The 25,628-nt window shown below is 43.6% G+C and overlaps 1 protein-coding gene across 3 annotated transcripts in view; it reads left to right on the forward strand.

Moving 5' to 3' along the window:
- Positions 1–25,628, forward strand: part of SH3KBP1 (SH3 domain containing kinase binding protein 1) — a 513,036-nt gene that overhangs the window by 35,698 nt on the left and 451,710 nt on the right. For 2 of the 3 annotated variants that reach the window (XR_003942025.1, XM_030202267.1), the window contains exons 1-2: positions 9,732–9,771; positions 12,474–12,631. Coding sequence is in view for 2 of the 3 variants with exons in the window: in XM_030202267.1 (XP_030058127.1) it covers positions 9,747–9,771; positions 12,474–12,631 (183 nt within the window). In the remaining variant the exon portion in view is untranslated. Of the gene's footprint in view, positions 1–9,731; positions 9,772–12,473; positions 12,632–25,628 lie in introns of those variants that run through there. The other variant, XM_030202268.1, reaches the window with a different exon arrangement.

The raw sequence follows: 25,628 nt of genomic DNA on the forward strand, positions 1-25,628 counted from the left end.
GAGGGTTAAGTGACTTGCCCAGAGACACAAGGAGCTGCAGTGGGAATTGAACTCAGTTCCCCAGGATCAAATTCCACTGCACTAACCACTAGGCTACTACTCCACTAGCAACATTCCATGTAGAAGCCTGCCCTTGCAGATCAGCAATGCGGCCGTGCGGGCTTCTGTTTCTGTGAGTCTGACATCATGCACACATGTAGAATCTCAAATAGTAGCAACAGAATCTCAATAGTAGCAACATTCCATCTAGAATCTCCAATAGTAGCATCATTCCATGTAGAATCTCAAATAGTAGCAACAGAATCTCAATAGTAGCAACATTCCATCTAGAATCTCCAATAGTAGCATCATTCCATGTAGAATCTCAAATAGGGAAAGGGAAATGGGTCTTGATATACTACCTTTATGAGGTTTTTGCAACTACATTCAAAGCGGTTAACATATATTCAGGTACTTATTTTGTACCAGGGGCAATGGAGGGTTAAGTGACTTGCCCAGAGTCACAAGGAGTTGCAGTGGGAATCAAAGTCAGTTCCCCAGGATCAAAGTCCACTGCACTAACCACTAGGCTACTCTTCCACAAGAACAGTGCTGGGCAGACTTTTACGGTCTGTGCCCTGAGAATGGTAAGGACAAATCAAACTCAGGTATACATATAAAGTATCACATACCATGTAAAATGAGTTTATCTTGTTGGGCAGACTGGATGGACCGTTCAGGTCTTTATCTGCTGTCATTTACTATGCTACTATGTTATTTGCTCAATAATTATTCTATACACTGATTCCTCACGTCCATTAACTTTTATGCTTTTAAACGCCAACTGGTTTCCATTTTTGCCTACACAATTTAAAATGTACACAATCCTTCCTCCTCATGCCTGGGAGCTTCCTTCGGCTTTTATCTCCTGATGCTTTCTGGCAGCTGTTGTAGCAGTCCTGTATATCCATCGGAAATGCCAGGCTCCCAGAAAACATTAACCAGCCTCAGCTTCTGCTGTTTCTGAAATAATGGCCTGAGACCAGTGCAGAGAGAGAGCATAGAGCTTTGTATAAATACTGGGATGAAGTGACATCCTCTCTCCTTTGGGGAAAGCAAAAACAAATTGATGAACAGAACGTGTTTTTCTGGTGTCTTTTTCCCATGTTCTGGGCATCAGAAGACGTTGCTCTGTTGATGAGAAGAGCAACGTACCAGCCAGATGGGCCCAGATCTTCCCTTCCTCCTCGTTCTCTTCCTCACGTCCAGAAACCTTTAAGGCTGCCATAGCACATGCTATTGGCTCTATGATTACCCATCTTGCATGTTGTGTAGGCTGCAGCTAGATAGCTTTATTGGGATTAGAAATGAGTTGGAATTTGACCCTTGCTAAAAAGTCTTCAAAATCTGTTATTTTGGGTGGCAAGGCACACAGGAAAAAAAATTGCATGCTTTACTGAATTTAAGCATTTACTATCCTGCTTATTTTCGAAGGAGATGGCTGGCGATCTTCCAACACAAATCGGGAGGTGGTCAGCCATCTCTAAACCCGGCCAAATTGGTATAATCGAAAGCCGATTTTGGCCGGCTCCAACTGCTTTCCGTCGCAGGGCAGGCCAAAGTTAAAGGGGGCATTTCGGAAGGGCACGGAAGACGGGACGAGGGCGTGGTTACGAGAAGGCCGGGTTCGACCAATAAAAAGAAGGCCGGCACTAATGAGCACTTCGCCGGCTTCACTTGGTCCATTTATTTTTAGGACCAAGCCTCAAAAAAGTGCCCCAATTGACCAGATGACCACTAGAGGGAATCGGGGATCACCTCCCTTTACTCCCCCAGTGGTCACCAACCCCCTCCCACCCAAAAAAAAAAAATTAAAAAAACATTTTTTTGCCAGCCTGAAATGTCATACCCAGCTCCATGACAGCAGTATGCAGATCCCTGGAGCAGTTTTTTGTGGGTGCAGTGCACTTCAGGCAGGTGGATCCAGGCCCATCCCCCCTACCTGTTACACTTGTGGTGGTAAATGGGAGCCCTCCAAACCCCCCCCCCCCAAAAAAAAACCCACTTTACCCACATGTAGATGCCTCCCCTTCACCCTTTAGGGCTATGGTAGTGGTGTAGAGTTGTGTAGAGTGGGTTTTGGGGGGGATTTGGGGGGCTCAGCACCCAAGGTAAGGGAGCTATGCACCTGGGAGCAAATTTTCAAGTCCACTGCAGTGCCCCCTAGGGTGCCCGGTTGGTGTCCTGGCATGTGAGGGGGACCAGTGCACTACAAATGCTGGCTCCTCCCACGACCAAATACCTTGGATTTGGCTGGGTTTGAGATCACCGGCATTAGTTTCCATTATTGCCGGAAACCAATGGCAGCCATCCGTAAAGCCGGCCCAAATGCTGAGATTTGGCCAACTTCGACCATATTATCGAAATGAAAGATAGCCGGCTATCTTATTTCGATAATATGGTCGCGGCGCCGCTTTACGGGGTCGGCCATATAAATGGGCGCCCATATAGATGGCCGGCGCCGTTCGATTATGCCCCTCTATGTTCTGGGCATCAGAAGACGTTGCTCTGTTGATGAGAAGAGCAACGTACTAGCCAGATGGGCCCATTGTTTACAGCAGATCTTCCCTTCCTCCTCTTTCTCTTCCTCACGTCCAGAAACCTTTAAGGCTCCCATAGCACATGTTATTGGCTCTATGATTAGCCATCTTGCATGTTGTGTAGACTGCAGCTAGATAGCTGTATTGGGATTAGAAATGAGTTGGAATTTGACCCTTGAAAAAAAGTCTTCAAAATCTGGGGAAAAAAATGCATGCTTTACTGAATTTAAGCATATAAAGTAGTATTTCTGTGAGTGGAAATGGCCATTCGAAGTTTTTTTTCCTGGAAAGGATTCTAATGGACTTTTATTACATTTCCTTCAACAAGGCATACCCTACTGACACAACAAAAATGCCTAAACCCTGCAACACAATGAAACCAAGGCTCGGAATAAACACAAAATAACTCATCCTCTCTTCGAAACTATAGCTCGCAATGGACATAAAATAACTCTTCCTCTCTACGATTCTTCACATACGAACCTTATTCTACCTGTCACTACCTGTATTTGTTCACACCGGAATTGGTGAATGCCTTTTGTCGGTTATATGTAAGCCACATTGAGCCTGCAAATAGGTGGGGAAATGTGAGATACAAATGCAACAAATAAAATAAATAAATATAGCCCTTTTTAACTTCTGATTTTAAGAGGTGTGCTTTCAGTTTTACGTACTAAGGCCCAGATGCATCAACCAAACGTTAAAAAATAAAAAACGTAAAAGTGCTTAACGATTTTTAAAAAACCGAGAATGCACTAAACAAACGCTTCAGAAATGTTCGGAGCGGTATTGAAAAGTAGGATGTATCACACGATCGTAATTCCCGTTGTTAATCGGCCCCTAAAGCATGCGCAGAGCAGCCAAGCATTATGCTAGCTGCTCTGCGCATGCCACAAAGGCCCAGATGTCAAAACCAAAAAAAACCCCCCACAAACACGTGTGTTTCTGGAGGGGGCAAAGGCGCTCGTCATGAGCGTCCTGTATGGATGGCCTTGCTCCCCGCTGCTCTTCGCTGCTCCCCGCTTCCCCCCCCCCGCACGAAAAAACTCCAGTTTTAGCAGCCCCAGCCCCGGCCCTCCTCCCTTCCTGTTCTTCTGTGTATTCTCCCACACTAGCTCCGCCTCCCGCCATGCTCCGCTCCCGTGCCCCGCCTCCGCCGCCCCCCCTTAGGTCGTCGTCGCCGCCGCTCCCCCCTCCAACGACCCCCCCTTTGTCTTACCGGCCCGTGCAGCGCCTCTCACCTCTGCTGCACGGGCAATAACAGCTGATTGGCGATTCAGCAGGCCTCCTCAGACGCCCTTCCTTCTTCCTGGACCCGTCCTCCTCTGACGTAGGTAAACGTAGGAAATGCTTTTAAAACTGAGAATAATAACATTTTTGGAATCCAGTGGATTACAGGACCTGAGGCAACATGGTTTCAGTAGATGTGGGTTTTGTCAGATAAAACTGATTAATTTCTTTGACTGGGTGACCAGATATTTGGATAGAGGGAGAGTGCTAGATGTGGTGTTTCCTTGTCATCTATACTAGACCAGTTCAGACTAATGGCTTATGTCCATCTACCAGCCCTTAAGGGTGAAGTACTTGGAACTATTTTTCCTCTGTCGCCTTTGCTGCTAGATGGACATAACCCATTAGTCTGGACTGGTCTGGTATGACTAAAGGAAAGAAAATTATCAGGTAAGACATAATTTTAGATTTTAGCAAGGCCTTTGACACGGTTCTGCATAGACGACTAATAAACTGAGTGTCCTTGGTGTGGGCCCTAAAGTGACTGGGTTAAGAACTGGTTGAGCAGAAGGGGACAGAGAGTAGTGGTAAATGGAGCTCATTCTGAAGAAAAGGATGCTACCAGTGGTGTACTGCAAGGTTTGGTTCTTGGGCTGGTACTTTTTAACATTTTTGTAAGCGATATTGCTGAAGGGCTGTCTGGTAAGGTTTGTCTCTTTGCGGATGATACCAAAATCTGCAATAAGGTAGACACTCCTGATAGTGTAGATATCATGAGGAAGCAATGCTAGAGGAATGATCTGGAATTTGGCAGCTAAGATTTAATGCTAAAAAAATGCAGGATCATGCATTTGGGCTGCAAAAATTCATGGGAACGGTATAGTTGGGGGATGAACAACTTTTGTGCACAAAAGGAGGAGCGAGACTTGGGTATGGTGATCCTTAAGGTGGCCAAACAGGTAGAAAAGGCAACGGCGAAAGCTTGGGTACATAGGGAAAGGAATGGCCAGTAGGAAAAAAGGAGGTGATGATATCCCTGTCTAAGACTCTGAAACCTCATTTAGAAAATTGTGTATAGTTCTAGACACCACACCTTCAAAAAGATATAAACTGGATGGAGTCGGTCTAGAGGGTGGCTACTAAAATGGCCAGAGGTCTTCGTCATAATTTGAATGCGGTCAGACTTAAAGATCTCAATATGTATACTTTGGAAGAAAGGCAGGAGAGGGGAGATATGATTGAGATGTTTAAATACCTACGCAGCATGAATTCACAAAGGAAGCTCTGGAATAAGGGGGCATAGGGTGAAGGTGAAAGAGGAAAGAAGTAACCTGAGGAAATATTACTTTATGGAAAAGGTGGTGAATTCGCGGAATGGCCTCCCAGTGAGACGAAAACCGTATCTGAATTCAAGAAAGCTTGAGACAAGTACGTAGGATCTCTAAGGGAGTGATAGGGAGAGTAGATGGCATGGATGAGCAGACTGGATAGGCTCATATGGTCTTTATTTACCTACATTTTTCTCTTGTTTCTGTTGAGCACTTAGAAACTTCCATAATGACTGGTTGAAAACTACGTGCACCAAGCATTGCACAAAGTGTGGTTTTTTTTTTGCATGGTGGTGGCAGGAAAAAATTCAAGGGCCCATGTCTCTAGTGTTGGCGCTAAATCCAAATCAGGGGCCAATGCACAAAACCTACTAGGCCAGCAATGTACTTTTTTGACCAGTTCCAGTAAGTTTAGCAAGCATGTTATTCAGCAGGAGATACCCAAAGGGGCTCAGCGGGCTTTTTACTGTGCGGGGCAGCAGACAATGGGAATCCTATGCTAATATATGTAAATCAGCTCTTTGGCATTCAAATGTGCATTCTGAGCAATGTAGAGAAAGGAACACTTACCTTTTATGCTGAGATTTTTATGGGAGGTCAGGAGCTGTCGTTGCATGATGGTGGCTTTTCAGCGAAGCAGTCTGCATGCATGTGGAAGGGGGAGATGAGGGAGAGAGCTGTTGGGAGCACATTACAGCTCTTTTTACTGCCCGGGAAATATATACCCACTGGCTCCTATGTGGTATATAGGGCTGTATGAGCTGAACGGAACAAGAGTCTTTGCTTTAACACTGTCCTCCACCCCACTCCAAAGTTTCCCAGCAGCTCCTCTGTGGCAGATGCTGCTTCATCTGTCCTGGGCACATTTACCTATCTTCCTACATAGTCCAACCCACTTTGGTGTCCTCAAATGCCTGCTGGCAGCCTCTCAAGGTAACACAGCGGTTTTGCTGTGTGTTCTGTCCTCGGGCTCGCTGCTTAACATCTCCTCATGCCAGCAGATATGGAAAGGAAAAAAGCTACACCCGGTTTTTATACATGCAGCTTGTATGCTTGCATGAAAGCCGTGTGTAGCACACACTGTATGAGCATGCGCAGAGCAGCCACGCTTAGCAATTGACTTCTCTGCACATTCTCAGGCAGCCCTGCTTACTGAGCTGCACGGTAAAAGTCCATGCAGCTCACTTGCATGTGATTTGTTTAGTGAATCGCCTGCTATTTCCACCTCAGTAATTTTTACCGGGGTGGAAATAGCGGACAGTTGCTTCCGGGGACTTTAATACATCTGCCTCTCAGCCTCTTCCATCACAGCCTGAAGATCTAAAATCTTATTTTCCATACTTCAGGCATTAATATATACTGCTATTCAGACGTTGCCCCCTTTTCCCCATTTGTATTGAGGTATCTAATACTTCACTTACCCGATGGCTTGTATTTATCCGAGGCCTTTGATCACCCTGCCCCAAAGATTCTAGTTTAAAGCCCTCTTCAGTAGGTTGTTTTATAGTAGTATAGCTAAGTGTCACAAGAGAGCCTCCTGGGCAGGAAAAAACTGGAGATGGCCCCTGTCTCATCATCCCTGAGACCCTAGGGAGGGGAGAGGGGAAGCCAGGATCACCCAACCCAATGTGGAATAGCAACTACAGCTCTAGCTACCTTACTGGGCAGAGTAGATGGACCATACATCTGCTCTGTATGGAGGAGTGGCCTAGTGGTTAGAGCACCGGTCTTGCAATCCAGAGGTGGCCGGTTCAAATCCCACTGCTGCTGCTTGTGATCTTGGGCAAGTCACTTTAACCCTCCATTGCCTCAGGTACAAACTTAGATTGTGAGCCCTCCTGGGACAGAGGAATATCCAGAGTACCCGAATGTAACTCACCTTGAGCTACTACTGAAAAAGGTGTGAGCAAAATCCAAATAAATTATTTGAGATTCTGTTGCTACTTTCTGAGATTCTACATGGAATGTTGCTACTATTTGAGATTCTATATGGAATGTTGATATTATCTGAGATTCTACATGGAATGTTGCTACTATTTGAGATTCTATATGGAATGTTGCTACTATCTGAAATTCTGTTGCTACTATTTGAGATTGTACATGGAATGTTGCTTTAGTGGAGGAGTGGCCTAGTGGTTAGAGCACTGGTCTTGCAATCCAGAGGAATCCAGAGGTGGCCAGTTCAAATCCCACCGCTGCTCCTTGTGATCTTGGGCAAGTTACTTTAACCCTCCATTGCCTCAGGTACAAACTTAGATTGTGAGCCCTCCTGGGACAGAGAAATATCCAGAGTACCTGAATGTAACTCACCTTGAGCTACTACTGAAAAAGGTGTGAGCAAAATCCAAATAAATAAATACAGGTCTTGTCTGCTGTCATTTGCTGTGTAACTATGTAAGCATCTATGCTTCGGTGGTGGTGGGTGTACTTCTCTATATTTTAGCCATGCATCATGGCTGGGTGAAGGAGTCCATTGGACCACCATTGTTCAGAGGTCCTCTTGGGGGAACGGATATGGAGAGGGGCAACTCTAGGTCAGTTGGTCCTTTAATTTTCTTCCACAGCTGTAGTGGCTTTAACCTGATTTTAATCGGCGAGAGGTAGAGACCTACTCTGGTACTTCAGTTTAATTAACCTGAAACACCTTTGTTTGCATGCACACAAGCAAACAAATGTGTACAGATGGACAGAAAATAGACAGTGTGACTTGATGGTAAACATGACTAAAAATTAATGTGTGTATAGACACAGTGAGAATTGAGAAGCTTGTACTGACCTAATGTTTCTCCTCTGTGACATCATCAGGTCACCATTCTCTTCAGGCAGGAACAATGTATCTCCTTATACAATAGAACAGTGCAGTATCCCCAAGAAAGTAGTTAACCCCCTGTCTGAATGTTCTTCTGTTTCTCCACATTTCACTGGTTACTTTCTGGTGAATTTAAATTGTTGGCCTTCAGAGAGAGAGAGAGAGAGAGAGAGAGAGAGACTATAGACCTTCTGATCCTGGCTTCAGCCATTAGCTAAGGTGTTGAAATCCAAGGCAAGTGACCCTTTGAAGGTACAGGATGCTTTGATCACTGTTGCTGGGGTTTCACACCTGTGATCCTCAGTAACAGGGCAACAGCATTTTTTTTGCTGTTAAACTTTTGAATTAGAGTTAACTTAAGGAGTCCTTCATCTGTGTGGTGTGTTTGAGACAATTTCAATCATATGATATATTTTATTTTGTTTTAATGTGAAATCTTGAGAACGAAAATGCTAATTGAGGTCAGAGTTGGAAACGTGTGGGTGGAGTCGGTAAAAATGTACTGACTCCGACTCCATCTTCAAATAAAAACTTACAATATTTATAATATATGGTTAAATTTCTCATTTTATACTTATATATATATATATATATATATATATATATATATATATATATATATATATATATATATATATATATATCCTGTTAAAGCCTAGTATCAATTCATTTTTTCTAGGTCATTAATTAATAGGTATCCACCAACCCAATGTGACATGCTGTTCTCTGGTTGATGGCTGGTATTTAAGACCATAATCTATCTCAGGCAGTCATTAGCTCCTTCAGCTTGTAACTGAAAGGAATGAAAGGAGATGTATTTGGAATTTTGTTTGACAGTTTTAAAAAAATATATAAATTCATAATGTCAAAGAAGCTTTCCATGCAGTCAGCTGTATTTGAGCATTTCACCATAACTCAAGATAGAAAATAATTTGTGTCAGTATATGACACAGGATTCAGGTGCTATGATGCCAAGATCAGCACGTATTCAGGCAGCGATAAAAATGCTCCTGCAAGAGCTTCCAGTCTTAGAAGCTGTAAGAGAGAAAGATGACAGCAAAAACAAGGAACCAATGCCCAGTACTTCCAGGCGAAAGACCAGAAAACTTCACAGATATCACATACACTGTGCTGTGCAGTGCCGCCGAGAGGGGGGGACGGGGGGGGGGGCAAAATTCCCCAGGCCCGGGCCACCAAGGAGGGCCCAGTGCCGGAGTCTCTTGCCCTCTACTTTTCCTATGCCGCTGGCGCCGCAGTCCCGTCTCCACCCGCCTACCCTCAGCTCCCTTCTGTCTGTCGTCCGACCCCCTGCATTAAAAAAATTCTCTAAAGCAGCAGCGCAGTGCCTTCTTTGCAAAAGTGACAGATCGCCTCGGGCGGGCCTTCCCTCACTGTGTCCCACCCTCCTCTGATGTATTATTAATATTACTAGTAAAAAAGCCCCGTTTCTGATGCAAATGAAACGGGGGCTAGCAAGGTTTTCTTCTGTGTGCATGTGGGAGTGTGTGTGTCCCTGCCCTCTGCCCTCTCTCCCCTCCCCCCTCTGAGTCCTTCACTGCTTTGCTGTGTTTTCCTTCACTGACTGTTTGTGTTACAGAGAGGGCGGGGCAGACACTCATGGGGAAACCGGATATCTCTCCCCCTTCACACTTCCGGCTGGAGGCTTCATTTAGAACGTTGGTGGTGCCTTTTATATAGAGAGATTATTAACATTTGTATAGTGCTACCAGACGCACGCAGCGCTGATGTAACTTCCTATTTCCGCGAGGGCGGGACACAGTGAGGGAAGGCCCGGACGAGATGATCTGCTGCTTTCTCACAGAAGGTACTGCACCTGCTGCTTTACAGATTTTTAAAAAAAAATGTAAATGAAGGGGGTTGGATGGCAGGCGGAAGGGAGCAGAGGGTAGGTAGGTGGAGACTGGGAACTGTGGGGCCGGCGGCTTGGGAGCAGGAGAGGGAGGCGTCAGAAGTAGCAATTGAGGGGTGGGGGACGTGGAAATCCTGGAGGGGGGGGCGGCCTTGCCCCGGGCCCGGCTCAGTCTCTCAGTGGCCCTGGTGTTGTGCACACTCTACATCTGGCAAGGTGAGGATTATAGCTATTGCTGCCAGAACGCCTGAAGTTGTTTCCGTTTTGAAGAGATGTGCCGGAAAAGTAGCAATTATTGATCAAGTCATACGCTGGGGCAGTATCCACTTAACATCAACCGAGGGTGAATTTGATTTTGAAAGATATTTAGTTCATAAGGAGCGTTCAAAGTAACTGCATAGACAAGGATCCACAGAGAACAAATTGAGTAAATTTCAACTAAATTTCTCACTTACACTAAAAGTCTTACTCTCGTTTCTTCATAATTTCTTTCCCCCATGTGTGTCTATCTGTTCATAGTCTGTCTCCCTACAGCTTCTCACAGTTTCTCACCTTTGTCTTTTCTCTCCACCATGAACCCCCCCCCCACCAACATATACAAGCCTCTCAGCCCCTCTTTTCCCAATCCCAACTATGTTCTCTCCATATCTTCCAGATTGTCTTCCTTCTGCAGCTTGTGCGCCCCCTCTGCCTGCTCTTCTTCCTCTCTGCCAGCTCCCTTCCCCCTTTTAAAGCCCACGTTCCATTTCAGAGTTTCTCACTGGCTTTCTATTCCTCGCACATCTCCACTCTCTGCCCCTGTCCCTATCAACCAGTCTCTGGGCCGCTGAGATACATAGTCGGGCCCGGAGCAGGACTGCACCCTCCATTCGGGCTGCCGTCCCCACCCCCTTACCTTCCTTTGTCTGCTGCTTCCTCGGTCTGTCATCTCCTGTGTGCTGGAACCCGGGTTATTGCATTAATGCGATCATCTGGGTCCTGGCACATAGGAGCAGGAGAGAGACCGACCCCGGAAGCAGGCAGGAAGAAGCTTTTGCTCCCTTGAAATTTTTGCCAGTGCTGGGCCCCCCTTGGAGGCGGGTCCCGGGGAATCTTACCCCCCTCTGTCCCCCCCCCCCCTCGGCAGCCCTGCCCAGCCTTTCTTCCCCTTACAGATCCTTTGTACCTCTTTCAGGCTTTCACAGCAGCATCTTTGTCCCAGTGTTTCTCTGTCTTTTTTTCATCTTAACTGCTTAAAATTTTACTTTTGGCAACACATGTAAAACTGTCATGCCAATAGAGATAATTCATCTCACTCCTTTCTACAATGTCTATCCGCAGCAAGGAGGTTTAATAGACAGGAGATGAAATGACGCCAGAACGCTGAAACCAATTAGGCTTGTCTAAGTTTCACCTTCCCAGTTCAGCTGTCATCCCCGTTCATTCAAAACAAAGCAAGCAAACCTATGAGCTGCTGCCTCCACCTTGTCGGTCTTTATTGTTGGGGGCATTTTTATTTAATCTCACTTATATTTTCAAACATGCCAGCTTGTGCAGCATACGGATGTACACAGAGGAAGTATAATAACGGAATAACTTTTCATAGGTAGAGTAGTAATTTATTATAAATCTTAATCAGTGGTCAGTTGGCGGGGCTGGTTACAGGGACACCCTATCACAGGGGTAGGCAACTCCGGTCCTCGAGAGCCGCAGGCAGGTCAGGTTTTCAGGATATCCACAATGAATATGCAGGAGATAGATTTGCATACCATGGAGGCATTGTATGCAAATCAAGTTCATGCATATTCATTGTGGATATCCTGAAAACCTGACCTGCCTGCGGCTCTCGAGGACCGGAGTTGCCTACCTGTGCCCTAGCATGTGTTATAGTCGTGCAGAGATTTTTTTTTTTTTCTCCTGGTAATGGATCACTAAAACAGACATGTTATGAGAATGAGGTGCTCAACATTCCAGAGTTTCTATTTATTTATTTATTTGTGACATTCATATCCCACATTTTAACATGTATTAGGTTGAAACCAGGGAGCATTTGAAAGCTTCCCCCCCCCCCCCCCGTGCCTAGATCAAAAGAGAAAGATGGTTTGTGGGAACTTGCTCCTTCTGTTTTGAATAATGCAGTGATATATTATAAAAATGCACTTAATCTTGTTTATTACTATTGTTTACTATTGGTTGATATATAGCAGAAGTTAACCGTCAACTTCGTGCTTTGTAAAATCATTTTATTACCTAAATACAAATAAAATTATAATGTTGATTATACGACCGTGTCTACCTCTTATGGTAGTTAGGATAACCTGGTCCTGGAGTTACCCAAGGCAGTCAGGTTTGTCAGGATATTGACAATGAATATTCATGAGAGAGATTTGCATACAGTGGAAGTAGTGCTTGTTATGAAATGCTTTGAGTCCTACTGATCTGTACATCTGTTGTGTTATTTTGGTGGGTGGAAATAGTCAAGTGGGCTTATAGGGAGGGAGGGGAGTACAGGAGGGGAAGGGTTCTTGGGGTGTGTTTTCGGTAAAAGTTTTTATTGTGCTATGTTGGATGGTTTACTGTTTTTTCTTGTTCTGTATGAAGTTTATCAACCAACACAAGGGAACTAATTAAGGGGCTGGTAAGCCTAATACAGCCTCTTGTTTGTGTTTCGAATACAGTGGATGCCATAGTGGAGTTTGACTACCAGGCTCAACATGAAGACGAGCTGACCATTGTTGCAGGCGACATTGTCACCAACATCAAGAAGGAAGATGGAGGTTGGTGGGAAGGAGAGGTGAAAGGCAGGCGAGGTCTGTTCCCTGACAACTTTGTAAGAGTGAGTACAAAGTGACACTTTTTTTTTTTTTACTGCTTTCCGTTTCTTGTATGCCATGGGACATGGCACTTGCTGGCAAGGGAGACGGTCTCTAGTCAAGGTTGGTCTGCTCCAGGTGTTAAGTAGCCTGGCACATGTATCCCAACTAGATCGTATGTCTTGCTGTGTTCTAACACAGTTCTTGCGATGTGCTTCGTTACAGTTTAATTTGAGTAGATTTTACATCACTCACATTTTTAAAGGAAAGAGAAACTCATGAAAACATAAGGATATAATCTCAAACGTTAGACATAACCAACTCTTTTCTCCACTCTTCCTCCCCCACTCCCAATCCCCAAATCAGATTTACCAGGTACATCTTTGAGTTTTAAGTCTGGTAAAACTGGCATTACAATGCTTAAGGGGGACCGTCCTTGAGACAGCTGTTTATAGTGAAACCTGCATGTCGGACACCGAGTCCCTAACCGGCAGTTCTTTCGTCACCCGGTCAAACAAATCAGGTTTGTTTGACATGATTTGTCTTTGGTAAAGCCGTGTTGCCTCAGATCTTGTAACTATCCTTTCTTTCATCAGCATCTTCATGACCTTTTCCACCACTGGTCTATAGTTTCCCCACCTCTTTTCTGTTGCCAATCAGCCTTTCCTCTAGTCCTGTGATTAATAGATCCTTGAAGGCTAGGGAATAAACATATCCTTTAGAGGGCCTGCCAAAACTTCTCTAAGCTCTCTCAGTATCCAGGGGTGTTCTTATTGGGTCCCACGGTGTAGTCCATGATCAGTTCTTCAAGTTGTTCATAAACACTTTTTTTTTTCTCTGTGAATGGTACGATGTCTACACCATCCCCATATATATCTTGTCAGATATCTGTGGCCTTTTGCTGTGTTTTTCTTCCTTAAATACTGAACACAAGTAATTTTGAGTAATTCCATTTCCCCCTCGTTACTATCTACATATTGACCATCAGTGTCTTTGAGTCTCTTAATCCTCTGGCCTTCCTCCTTTTGCCAGATACCTGAAAAAGTCTCGTCACATTTCCTCTTTTGCCATTTTGACTATGCTTTTGCTATCCTGATTTGTTTCTTCATCTCTCTCAGCTTTATATGCTGTTTTTTTTGTGATCTTCTATATTTTGTGAATGATACATTATTTTTCCCTTTATTTTTTTCAGCCAGTGTGTGTGTTTGGAGAACGATATCTGATTTTCTTTTTTTACTTTACATACTTTTCTTATATAAAGATCTGTTTCCCTTTTTTGTAGCCCTTTGTCAGTTTATCCCACATTTCCTTTATCTTCTCGCACCCTGCCAGCTCTTCCAAACGTGTCTGCATTTTGCCAAAGCCTTCATGTTTGAAATCCAAGACTGAGTTTTAGCTCTTACATTGAACCATACTGTTCAGTGATCACTGCTGCCCAGATGGTTGCCCACTTGCATAGTAGATACACATTGTCTCATTTAGGTGTTAACTCCAGCAAGGACCCTTTTCCTGGTATCTAATCAAAGTCCCTTGTAGGGTAACTGCTATCTATCTTCTGCTTTGCAGATTTGCAGATGGGATATTCCAATGCACAGAGATAAATAAGTGGGAAACGTAAACCAGGCTTGTCCAAAGAACTGGGACCAAACAAATAATTAATAATAAAATCAACACAGTTTATTAATGTTTCCTTAGAAATGACTCGACACAACGTTGTTTTTCGGCCTGGCGGCCTGCATCAGGAGTCGTATGTCTTAAGAAAAGACCAATGCTCTAATTTTACATTTAGGTTGAAAAACAGAAGGCTTGAAATAGCAACATAAAGTTGGTCTTAAAAAAGACAGTTGTGTCAAACCGTAAGGCACTGGAGTAAGCACTGATGCAATAGTACGTGGATCCGCTTTAGCTTATAGTAACATAGTAGATGACGGCAGAAAAAGACCTGCACGGTCCACCCAGTCTGCCCAATAAGATAAACTCACATGTGTCATTTTTTTTGTATATCTTACCTTGATTTGTACCTGTCTTTTTCATGGCACAAACCGTATAAGTCTGCCCAGCACTATCCCCACCTCCCAACCACCCGCCCCGCCACCCACCACTGGCTCTGGCACAGACCGTATAAGTCTGCCCAACACTATCCCCACCTCCCAACCACCAGCCCTGCCTCCCACTGCTGGCTAAGTTTCTGGGAATCCCTTCCTTCTGAGGAGGATTCCTTTATGTTTGAATTCCGTTACCGTTTTCCTCTCCACCACCTCCCGCGGGAGGGCATTCCAAGCATCCACCACTCTCTCCGTGAAAAAATACTTCCTGACATTTTTCTTGAGTCTGCCCCCCCTTCAATCTCATTTCATGTCCTCTAGTTCTACCACCTTCCCCTCTCCGGAAAAGGTTCGTTTGCGGATTAATACCGTCTGTATCATATCACCCCAATACTCCAATCCACATCAGTATTAACACCCTCCCCTTTGCAATATCATCGATCAGGTTTCTGTCCTGTTCTTCGACTTGAGTCAGGTCTGTAGAATAAACCAGTGTGGATTACAGTACCATCTCCTCTGTCCAATACAGTCCACAGGGCTTCCTGGTTTTCCCCCTCAGCCCCTGCATTTCAGCTGCTTTAATATTGTCTTTTACATAGAGCTATAACAGAGATCAACCACCGAGGTGGAGGAACCAAAAGCACTACGAACGTAGCAAGAAAAAGTCAAAGGAGTAGTGTAGAAGAATGTCACTTCCAAAGACAGGAGGGAGAGCCAAAGTAGTCATACACAGAGTTTATTCAACTCATAGACTCGACAAAGTGCTGTGTTTCGGCACTGGTTGCGCCTGCCTTGGGAGTCTGAGTTAGATAGAATGCTGTGAAACACTGACTGTAAGCACAGGATAAAGCAATCTTCAGGTGTTTCTGTCAATAAACGCGTAATCAGTCAAAGGTTCAGCTTCTCCAAAAATACAAAGCTTTTTACTTTTGGAGAAGCCGAACCTTTGCTTGATTACGCTTACAGACAGTGTTTCATGACGTTCTGTCTGACTCAGACTCCTGAGGGAAGCGCAACCAGCTCCCTTGTGTCTTTGCAAGTGTCATTATTCTGCACTACTCCATTGGCTGTTCCTTTTACATAGTGATACCATTTAAAAGACCTACAAAGAAAAGTGATACCGTTTTTAAAAGCCCTACAGAAAAAAACGATGTATGAGCTTTCAAGACCTCACAGACTGCCTCTCTTACTCTTCAGATGTGACTCTGGTGCTTGAGAACGAAACTTTTATGAGTGTGTTTTGTCAAGAAGGAGATTTGAACATAAGAGAATGTTATACAGTGGGAATTCCCATAGTTCGGGTAGTCAGGGGGAGGTATCCAGAGGATACTGAGTGAGAGACTACTAGCAGAATTTTAGTCATGTGGGATGTTAAAAAAAACAAAACAAAACACAGCATCTTGTAAGAAAATGCTGGCATGTTGCTTCCATCCTCTCCCTCTCTTCCCCAGTAAATTGTACCTCCTGCTGTAAGAACATAAGAATAGTCATGCTGGGACAGATCAATGGTCCATCTAGCTTCCAGCAGTGGGCAATTCAAGTTACAAGTACCTGGCAGAATCCCAAATAGTAGCAAGATTCTGTGCTAGTACAGTGGAACTCTGATTATCCAGATGTCCAGTTATCCAGACTGGTGGTGCAGTTTATTGTGTTTAAATTCAAAACAAAAGCTGTACACTGTACTGTATTCTGGAAACTAGAAACAGGTTTTTAACAATGTTATAAAGAAGATTGGTTGAAAACTATATGCTATTACAATACAGTGCTGTTCAGTACCTGTACTGCAGTGGCGTAGCTATGGGTGGGCCTGGGTGGGCACAGGCCCACCAGCAGCAGTGTTTCACTCCTCTGTCTCCCAGCATTGGCCCTCTCGGAATCCTCCCCGGTGTACCTCAGAGGCTCTAAGCGATTCATCCTTGTGGTCTGCGCTGGCACCTGCATGCTCCCCTCAAGAAATGACATCAACGAGAGTGACGACACAGCAGAGGAAAGCCTTGCCCATTTTCTTTTCCTCCCAACACCCTTGTGGAAAGGTTTCTACCATACAGAACTACTACTACTACTATTTAGCATTTCTATAGCGCTACAAGGCATACGCAGCGCTGCACAAACATAGAAGAAAGACAGTCCCTGCTCAAAGAGCTTACAATCTAATAGACAAAAAATAAATAAAGTAAGCAAATCAAATCAATTAATGTGAACGGGAAGGAAGAGAGGAGGGTAGGTGGAGGCGAGTGGTTACAAGTGGTTACGAGTCAAAAGCAATGTTAAAGAGGTGGGCTTTCAGTCTAGATTTAAAGGTGGCCAAGGATGGGGCAAGACGTAGGGGCTCAGGAAGTTTATTTCAGGCGTAGGGTGCAGCGAGACAAAAGGTGCGAAGTCTGGAGTTGGCAGTAGTGGAGAAGGGAACAGATAAGAAGGATTTATCCATGGAGCGGAGTGCACGGGAAGGGGTGTAGGGATGGACGAGTGTGGAGAGATACTGGGGAGCAGCAGAGTGAGTACATTTATAGGTTAGTAGAAGAAGTTTGAACAGGATGCGAAAACGGATAGGGAGCCAGTGAAGGGTCTTGAGAGGGGTAGTATGAGTAAAGCGACCCTGGCGGAAGATGAGACGGGCAGCAGAGTTTTGAACCGACTGGAGAGGGGAGAGGTGACTAAGTGGGAGGCCAGCAAGAAGCAGATTGCAGTAGTCTAAACGAGAGGTGACAAGGGTGTGGATGAGGGTTTTGGTAGAGTGCTCGGAAAGAAAGGGGCGGATTTTACGGATGTTGTAAAGAAAGAAACGACAGGTCTTGGCAATCTGCTGGATATGAGCAGAGAAGGAGAGAGAAGAGTCAAAGATGACCCCAAGGTTTCGAGCTGAGGAGACAGGGAGAATGAGAGAGCCATCAACAGAAATAGAAAACGGGGGGAGCGGGGAGGTGGGTTTGGGGGGGAAAATGAGAAGCTCGGTTTTGGTCATATTTAATTTCAGGTGGCGTTGAGACATCCAGACAGCAATGTCAGACAAGCACGCTGAAACTTTGGTTTGGATGCAAGGTGAGATATCAGGGGTAGAAAGGTAGATTTGGGAGTCATCAGCATAGAGATGGTAGGAAAAGCCATGAGATGAGATTAATGAACCAAGGGAAGAAGTGTAGATAGAAAAGAGGAGGGGACCAAGAACAAAACCCTGAGGTACGCCGACAGGCAGAGGGATAGAAGTAGAAGAGGATCCACCAGAGTGAACACTAAAGGTGCGGAGGGAGAGGTAGGAAGAGAACCAGGAAAGGACAGAGCCCTGGAATCCAAGTGAGGACAGGGTATCGAGAAGTATGCTGTGATCAACAGTGTCAAAAGCAGCGGAAAGATCAAGAAGAATGAGGATGGAATATTGACCTCTGGATTTAGCCAGTAATAGGTCATTGGAGACTTTAGTAAGCGCAGTTTCGGTTGAGTGGAGAGGGCGAAAACCAGATTGTAGTGGGTCAAGATTGTCCATGATGACACCTAGATCTTTTTCTTAAGTGCTGACTGCTAGGGTGGAACCTAGCATCAAATAACTATAGGATTTGGATTTTATTTCCTTCTGTGCTAGTTGCAGCAGTGACTGTCATCTCTTCCCATTAATCGTAGGGCAAAGACATGTCTCACAGGTTATCATGGACAGTTTCACCTGTACAAAAGCAGATGCTTTTTCCACTGAAAAATAACATGGATAGACTGGAAGATCAGCTGTATGCGTCCTCCGGTTCTCTTGGACACCAACGTGTTTGGGGTCGCAGGATATCCCTAGTGAATATTCATGTGAGAGGTTTGCATGCACATTCCTTCCAGTATATGCAAACCTCAGGCATATTAGGGATTTGTATTAAACAGATTGGTGTCCACAGAATCTGAAAGTTCCCTCACCCTGCTGAAAATATAATACACAAGGTTTTTTTTCCCCTGACCTAAAACTACCCCTATTTTGATAGTATTTGAGTGAGCAATTTTCAGATAGCTGGTTTACACAAGTAAATTGCTTTGAAAATTGCCCACCTAATCTCATAGTTCAGGTCTTGTATTGTTTTAATCTAAAAACATGCACCCAGAATTGTCTCATAATGTTTTCTTGTTATATTACTATCATGTTCTAAGATTATCATGTAACCCAAAAACCTTCTGTAATACCAAATGTCTATTCTCTTCTTATTTCCACTATTCATGATGTATTGTAAGCCACATTGAGCCTGCAAAGAGGTGGGGAAATGTGGGATACAAATGCAATAAATAAATAAATAAAATAAATAAATAAAAAGTGAATGTTTTCCAATTCTCATGTCTGTCTATTAAAAAGTTGCCTTTAAAGACCAGTATGGGCAAGTTCATGACTTAGTGCCCTGATTGGAAGAAGGGCATCCTGGTACAAGGATAAGAAGTAAGATTTTGTTCTGGTTTGGAGGGCCTCTTCAATCTCTACCATAGCTACTTTTTAATGACATTTCTTTCATCACATGAGAGAAGATCAGCAAAGAATATCACAGGAGATTAAAATCGATAAAGTGCTTTAACAGAACGGAATAAAAGACGAGCCGTTAGTTAGCTTGCAATTCCCTTGAACTCACATAGCTTTGGAACTGTAGACTGGCCTAATACATTTCTTAAATTTGGATGTGTAAACAAGAAAATGCTTCCTTGTCGAGATGGTACATTCAAAGAACTGGAGGAGGAATGAACCATGTAGACAGAAACAAAAAAAAGCAAATCTGCCACAGAAATAACAAATCAAAAGAAAAAAGCAGATCAAAAAAGACAAAAAAATAGAACAGGAGGGTAACAGAAGAAGTGATTTATTACAAGTTACCCGATGTGGCCACGTTTCGCCCTCAGGCTGCGTCAGGGGTAAAAAAACTACAAAATAAAAATACATAATGAATAAAACATAAACATCACATTGTATATTTGATAATGAAACATATCTAAAAACACTATCACATCATATAAAATAAAAACAGATCAAATCTAAAAACAGGACAGATAGGTGGAGATATACAACACTAAAATAACGGAATGACCGTACATACTAAATATCACCTACCTGTGATTGTCACAGACTAGTATGATGTTTTTAGGTACTTTGTATTGATTTCTATTGATTTGAGTTGCTATCTATTAGAACATGGAAACCCACTGATTCTTACTTTTTAACAAAGTGAATATTAATTTCAATATTTTTAGATCATTGAATGTGCGTAAAAGACGGCAATTGAGGCCAAGCATTGTGAGTTTTTTTTTTATTTTGTATTTTTTAGGTGGTTGTATGACTACTTTTAGGGGTTCACTTTGCTTTTTACCCCTATTAGGTAGGTGATATTTAGTATGTACGGTCATTCAGTTATTTTAGTGTTGTATATCTCCACCTATCTGTCCTATGCAGTTCTGTTGATATACATTTAGTGTTGATATTATTATTTTTTGTTGATATCATGTCTTGTATTAAAATTATTATTTTATTGCATGCATCTTTAATCTGAATGTTTTAACTGATATTGATTTGATATTATATTGTATTATGTTTTTAGATTTGATCTGTTTTTATTTTATATGATGTGATAGTGTTTTTAGATATGTTTTATTATCAAATATACAATGTGATGTTTATTTTTTATTCATTATGTATTTTTATTTTGTAGCTTTTTTCTTTACCCCTGACGCAGCCTGAGGGCGAAACGTGGCCACGTCGGGTAACTTGTAATAAACCACTTCTTCTGTTACCCTCCTGTTCTATTTTTTTGTCTTTTTTGATCTGCATTTTTTTTCTTTTGATTTGGAATGAACCATGTAGAAATAGATAATACATAATAGAGCTTTTTCATAGAACTCCAGGCCAGCGTAACAGAATTTTCAAGCATCAAGAAAGTATTGAAGTATGAAAGTTAATGTCCAGAATTGGTCTCTGTCAAACTTGGACAAGTGTTCTGATGAGTAGAAGACATGCACGAGGATCTGTTAGTACAGGCAAAGAAGGAAGCAACAGAATTTGAAAAACAAGAGAACAAAAAAAAAAGCTTTAAAGAATTAGATCAGCAACTGAGGAAAAATAAGAGGTAAATGCACAAATACAGTGAGAAATACGGTGTATTATTTCAGGACATTTACATGTATTGTAAGTGGACACTTTAATGGGTTAAGGAAAGATGAATTGAAGCCTAAAGACAGGAGATTGATTGATACTTGCAGTCCAAGACAGTGGATTACAGAGGAGATGGTTTCTGCCACATATAGAAAAAAAAAAAAAACCTTATAAAAACAGATAAATTTAGCTTCTGTAAGGATAACATGGAAACTAGTACCAGGGCCGCCGAGAGGGGGGGACAGGGGGGACAAAAGTCCCTGGGCCTCCGGGAGGGGGGGGGGGGGTGGCGCTGCAGTGTGGCCCGCCCGCCCTCCTCCTCACTCCTCCTCTCCTCGCTCCAGAACTAATCTTAAGTCTCCTTCTTTCACTTCGCGCAAGCAGCAGCAGGGCAGGCCACTCCTTCCTTCCGTGTCCCGCCTTCGCCTGACGTACCGTCCGCGAGGGCGGGGCACGGAAGGAAGGAGGAGAGGTCTGCCCTGCTGCTGCTTGTGCGAAGTGAAAGAAGGAGGCTTAAGGTTAGGTCCGGTAGCAGGTGGAGGGGGGGGGGGGGGGCCCCGGCGACTTCAGGTGGGCGGTGACCTCGGGTGTGGGGGGGGGGGGGGCTGGGGGTGGCCTTGTCCCGGGCCCGGCCCCGGCTCTCGGCGGCCCTGACTAGTACTCATAGCTGGTTGCAACTTCTAATGGAAGAATATTTCTATACAGAAGACACAATAAAGTGGAATGGCTCATCTGTTGGAAAACTGCAAACATTATTTTCTCCTTCATAATCATATATCTCATGTTTCGAAAGAAAAAAAATCTTTCTTATTTAAGAAAGATGTATTATAATTAGATTTCTGCTTATCTCCAAAACAACCATTGTAATTCTCAGAGGAATATTCTGATCTCTATATCCATATAAGATGTTTGTAAACCGCTTAAAACTGAAAAGGTGTTAGCAGGATATAAGCCCTAATTTATTTATTTTTGTTAGATTTGTACCCCGCGCTTTCCCACTCATGGCAGGCTCAATGAGGCGGGCAGCGGAGGGTTAAGTGACTTGCCCAGAGTCACAAGGAGCTGCCTGTGCCGGGAATCAAACTCAGTTCCTCAGGACCAAAGTCCTCCACCCTAACCACTAGGCCACTCCTCCACTGTAATTATAATACCACTGTACTAGAAAAGTGCTGGGGTCGTGATCCTATGAGAATTGTGGATAAGGAAGAGGTTCTGATCACCTGGATCATCCCCTTTCCAACTGATAAAACGTTTGATGCAAAGAAAGCAGATACAGTGGTAAAAGAGAGAAAAAAACAAACAAACAAGCATAGCATTCATAAGAGGTGTTTGTACCAGAGAATATTCTGTATGTGGAGAGAGGGGGAGAATCTTTAGATATAAAGAAATGCAGTCAGAGACCCCCCTACCAAAAAAAATAAAAAGTGGCAGAAAGATGCACAAATATCTCCCCCCCCCCCCCAAAAAAAAAAAAAAAACCTATGTCCAAGCAGACCTTGATAAGTGGCCTATTTGTTAAGCATCAGGGCTGGATTAAGGCCAGCTGGTGCTCTAAGCACAGCCCGATAGTAAGGCCCCTTGGCCCTTCCATTGCTTAACTGACAAGACATTAAGACTCAATGATTGCTGGGAAATATCATTATTATACAAAACAAAACATCATATATACTTATAATGATTATCCAACATGAATTTCAGTGTTTTTCTAATGGGTGTAGTAGATAGCAGTAAAAGAGCTAAGGGCATGATAGGGGGAAAAACTCTGTGGTACCCCTCCCGTCCCTTACTGCCTTAATGGTTAATCCAGGGCTTATGGACTAGAGAATGACACGAGGACAAAGTTTGTCCCCGTGGGTTCTGTCTCCGTCCCGTTGGCTCTGTCCTCATCTACAGAAGCCTTGAACACTTATGATTTTATATTTAAATCTTTTTATTAAAGTATAAAAAGGAACAATATGCTGTGCAACTGTTGTGTCTAAATTACAAATATAGAAATCAATAATAACAATGAGCAACTATAATAACCCTCCTTCCCACCACCACCCTCAACCCTTCCAACTAGAAAATGATACGGGGACAAAGTTTGTCCCCGTCCCTGTGGGCTCTGTCCCCGGCCCCACTCCGCCCCCGCGGGATCTGTCCCCACCCCGTGAGCTCTGTCCCCATCCCCATCCCCACGGTTACTGCGATTCCCCGTCCCTGTGTCATTCTCTATTATGGACTCCAGAAGTAAGCTCTGTTTGCCATGTAAGATCATACTCCGCATATCCTGGGTTAGGAGTGAAACTCCTTGCTACCATGCTGTGCACAAAATTAACCTGTTTGGCAGTGTTGTTCCTTGGTCGGTGCATCGCCTCAAAACCCCCCCCCCCCCCCCAAGTTGCATTGTTTTTACCTCCTGGGGTTCTGGGAGCGGCTGTCGGTTCCCTGCTCCCTCTGCCCTGGAACAGGAGGTAACATCAGAGGGATCGGGGAACCCGCAGAGCCCCCCTCCCCCCGCAACATGCACCCGAGGTGAACCGCCCCCACCGCCCTCGGTACGTTGCTGCCATTTGCAGACATTGCCCATTAGATATATTGGAATGCTGGATTTGCAGGTGAATGATCCATGTGTACTTGTGGGTTTGTGGAATGCATTTGGGATGGCACTTTGTGTGCATTTGTCTCTGCCGATCTTGCGTTTCTTCTTATTCCATAGTAGAGTTGGTCTTGATATTGCTACTTTTATTTAGCATCAGCTCATGCTTTTTCGGTAGTAGTTTAAGGTGTGTTCCATTCAGGTATTATAAGTATTTCCCTCTCCCCTGAGGGCTTACAATTTGTATCTGAAGCAAAGACTTGATCAGGAGAAGCTAACGTGGGATTTAAATTGGGCTTCTCTGGTTGCCAGCCAAGTGCTCTAACCACTAGACTATGTACATAGTAGTTTTATGGGGGATGACAAGGTTGAGGAGTGTTTTACGGGTTATAAGTGGTTCCGCAAATATGTTTCTCTGTTTTTCATGTTCAGGGAGTATCCTTCATTATGGTTTCGAGTGGTGGTGATAAACGGTTTTAAATAGTGACAAGGAGTATGCAGTCTATTTCCTACATGTTTTACCTGGCGACTCGGTAAATTCCATTTGATTGTTATTGTTGGCAGAGTGGTCCTGATTGATGAAAACATTATGATGAGAAGTGAGACATCTGTCCTTATTGCTAGCAAGTAATCTGGTGGCATCAGTTTACTGTATTTTGTTACATTTGTACCCCGCGCTTTCCCACTCGTGGCAGGCTCAATGCGGCTTACATGGGGTAATGGAGGGTTAAGTGACTTGCCCAGAGTCACAAGGAGCTGCCTGTGCCTGAAGTGGGAATTGAACTCAGTTCCTCAGTTCCCCAGGACCAAAGTAAACCACCCTAACCACTAGGCCACTCCTCCACTGTTGCTACTATTTGAGATTCTACATGGAATGTTGCTATTCCACTAGCAACATTCCATGTAGAAGTCAGCCCTTGCAGATCACCAATGTGGCCGCACAGGCTTCTGCTTCTGTGAGTCTGACGTCCTGCCAGTGGGATCTGAATTAGAGACTTGAGTATATGTATTGTTAAATAACTTCTGGTTTTTAAAAGAGAGAGAATGTAATTAGATGTATTATTTCTAACTAATATTGGATAATAAGTATGTTTTTAATGAAATGAATTTACTATACACCGTATTGGCCTTGAAGAAGCCAACCAGATGATCAATGTGGAATAATGAATTAGATTACTACTACTACTACTATTTGACATTTCTAAAGCGCTACTAGGGATACGCAGCGCTGTACAATATAACATAGAAGGACAGTCCCTGCTCGAAGAGCTTACAATCTAATGGACAAATGTACAGACAATCAAGTAGTGGCAGTCAAATTGGGACAGTCTAAGGTTAGGTGCCGAAGGCAACATTGAAGAGGTGGGCTTTGAGCAAGGATTTGAAGATGGGTAGGGAGGGGGCTTGGCGTAGGGCCACAGGAAGTTGATTCCACGCATAGGGTGAGGCGAGGCAGAATGGGCAGAGCCGTAGATGTATTATTTCTAACTAATATTGGATAATAAGTATGTTTTTAATGAAATGAATTGACTATACACCGTATTGGCCTTGAAGAAGCCAACCAGATGATCAATGTGGAATAATGAATTAGATGAGTAATATCTGGGGATAAACAGGTTAATACCACGGTGTGTTTTTTTTTTTTCTGTTTACTGTTTAATTGATCTCCTTGTCTTGTTTCACTCTCCCTATTTAGTGGTCTAAGGAAGAGAATAGAATTACCTGATTGAATTAATTCCTATATATTACCTTCTCTGTATTTCTGGCAAGTTGTTTTATCGCTTGCAAAAATTTAAATGGTTATAAATAAAACAAAAACATGCATTTATGTTTTCTTTTAATTAAGTACTTTGACCAACACTGATGACCACTGATGGATGCAGGACTATTTACCTGTATCCATACTTCAATGCGTGCTGTGTTTCCAAGTTTTATTTGCGACTTACTATCCCGCCTATCAGGGAATGTATCTAGGCAGCTTACAAGCTAATATGACATGCTAGTGATTCAATACATACACAGTAGGGACAATACATGAAGGGAGAGGGGCCGAAATAAAATATTGATAGGAAAGGGGGTGGGGAAGAACATTGAGGAGGGAGGTGCTCATGGCTGTGCAGCTAGGCAGGTGAACCAGATCTCCCGCTGCACTTGGCAGGGGATACAGAATTGAGGGTTGATGCTTGCATGACATTTTGGTAACAAGTAGTACCCCCACCCAACAGCTATATTCCCAGTGGTAAGAATATATAGAGCACATAGAAGAATGTAGGCAGGTAGGCCATATGGTCTTGCTTAAA

The sequence above is a fragment of the Microcaecilia unicolor genome, chromosome 4 (genome assembly GCF_901765095.1).
Source record: "Microcaecilia unicolor chromosome 4, aMicUni1.1, whole genome shotgun sequence".
NCBI lineage: Eukaryota > Metazoa > Chordata > Amphibia > Gymnophiona > Siphonopidae > Microcaecilia > Microcaecilia unicolor.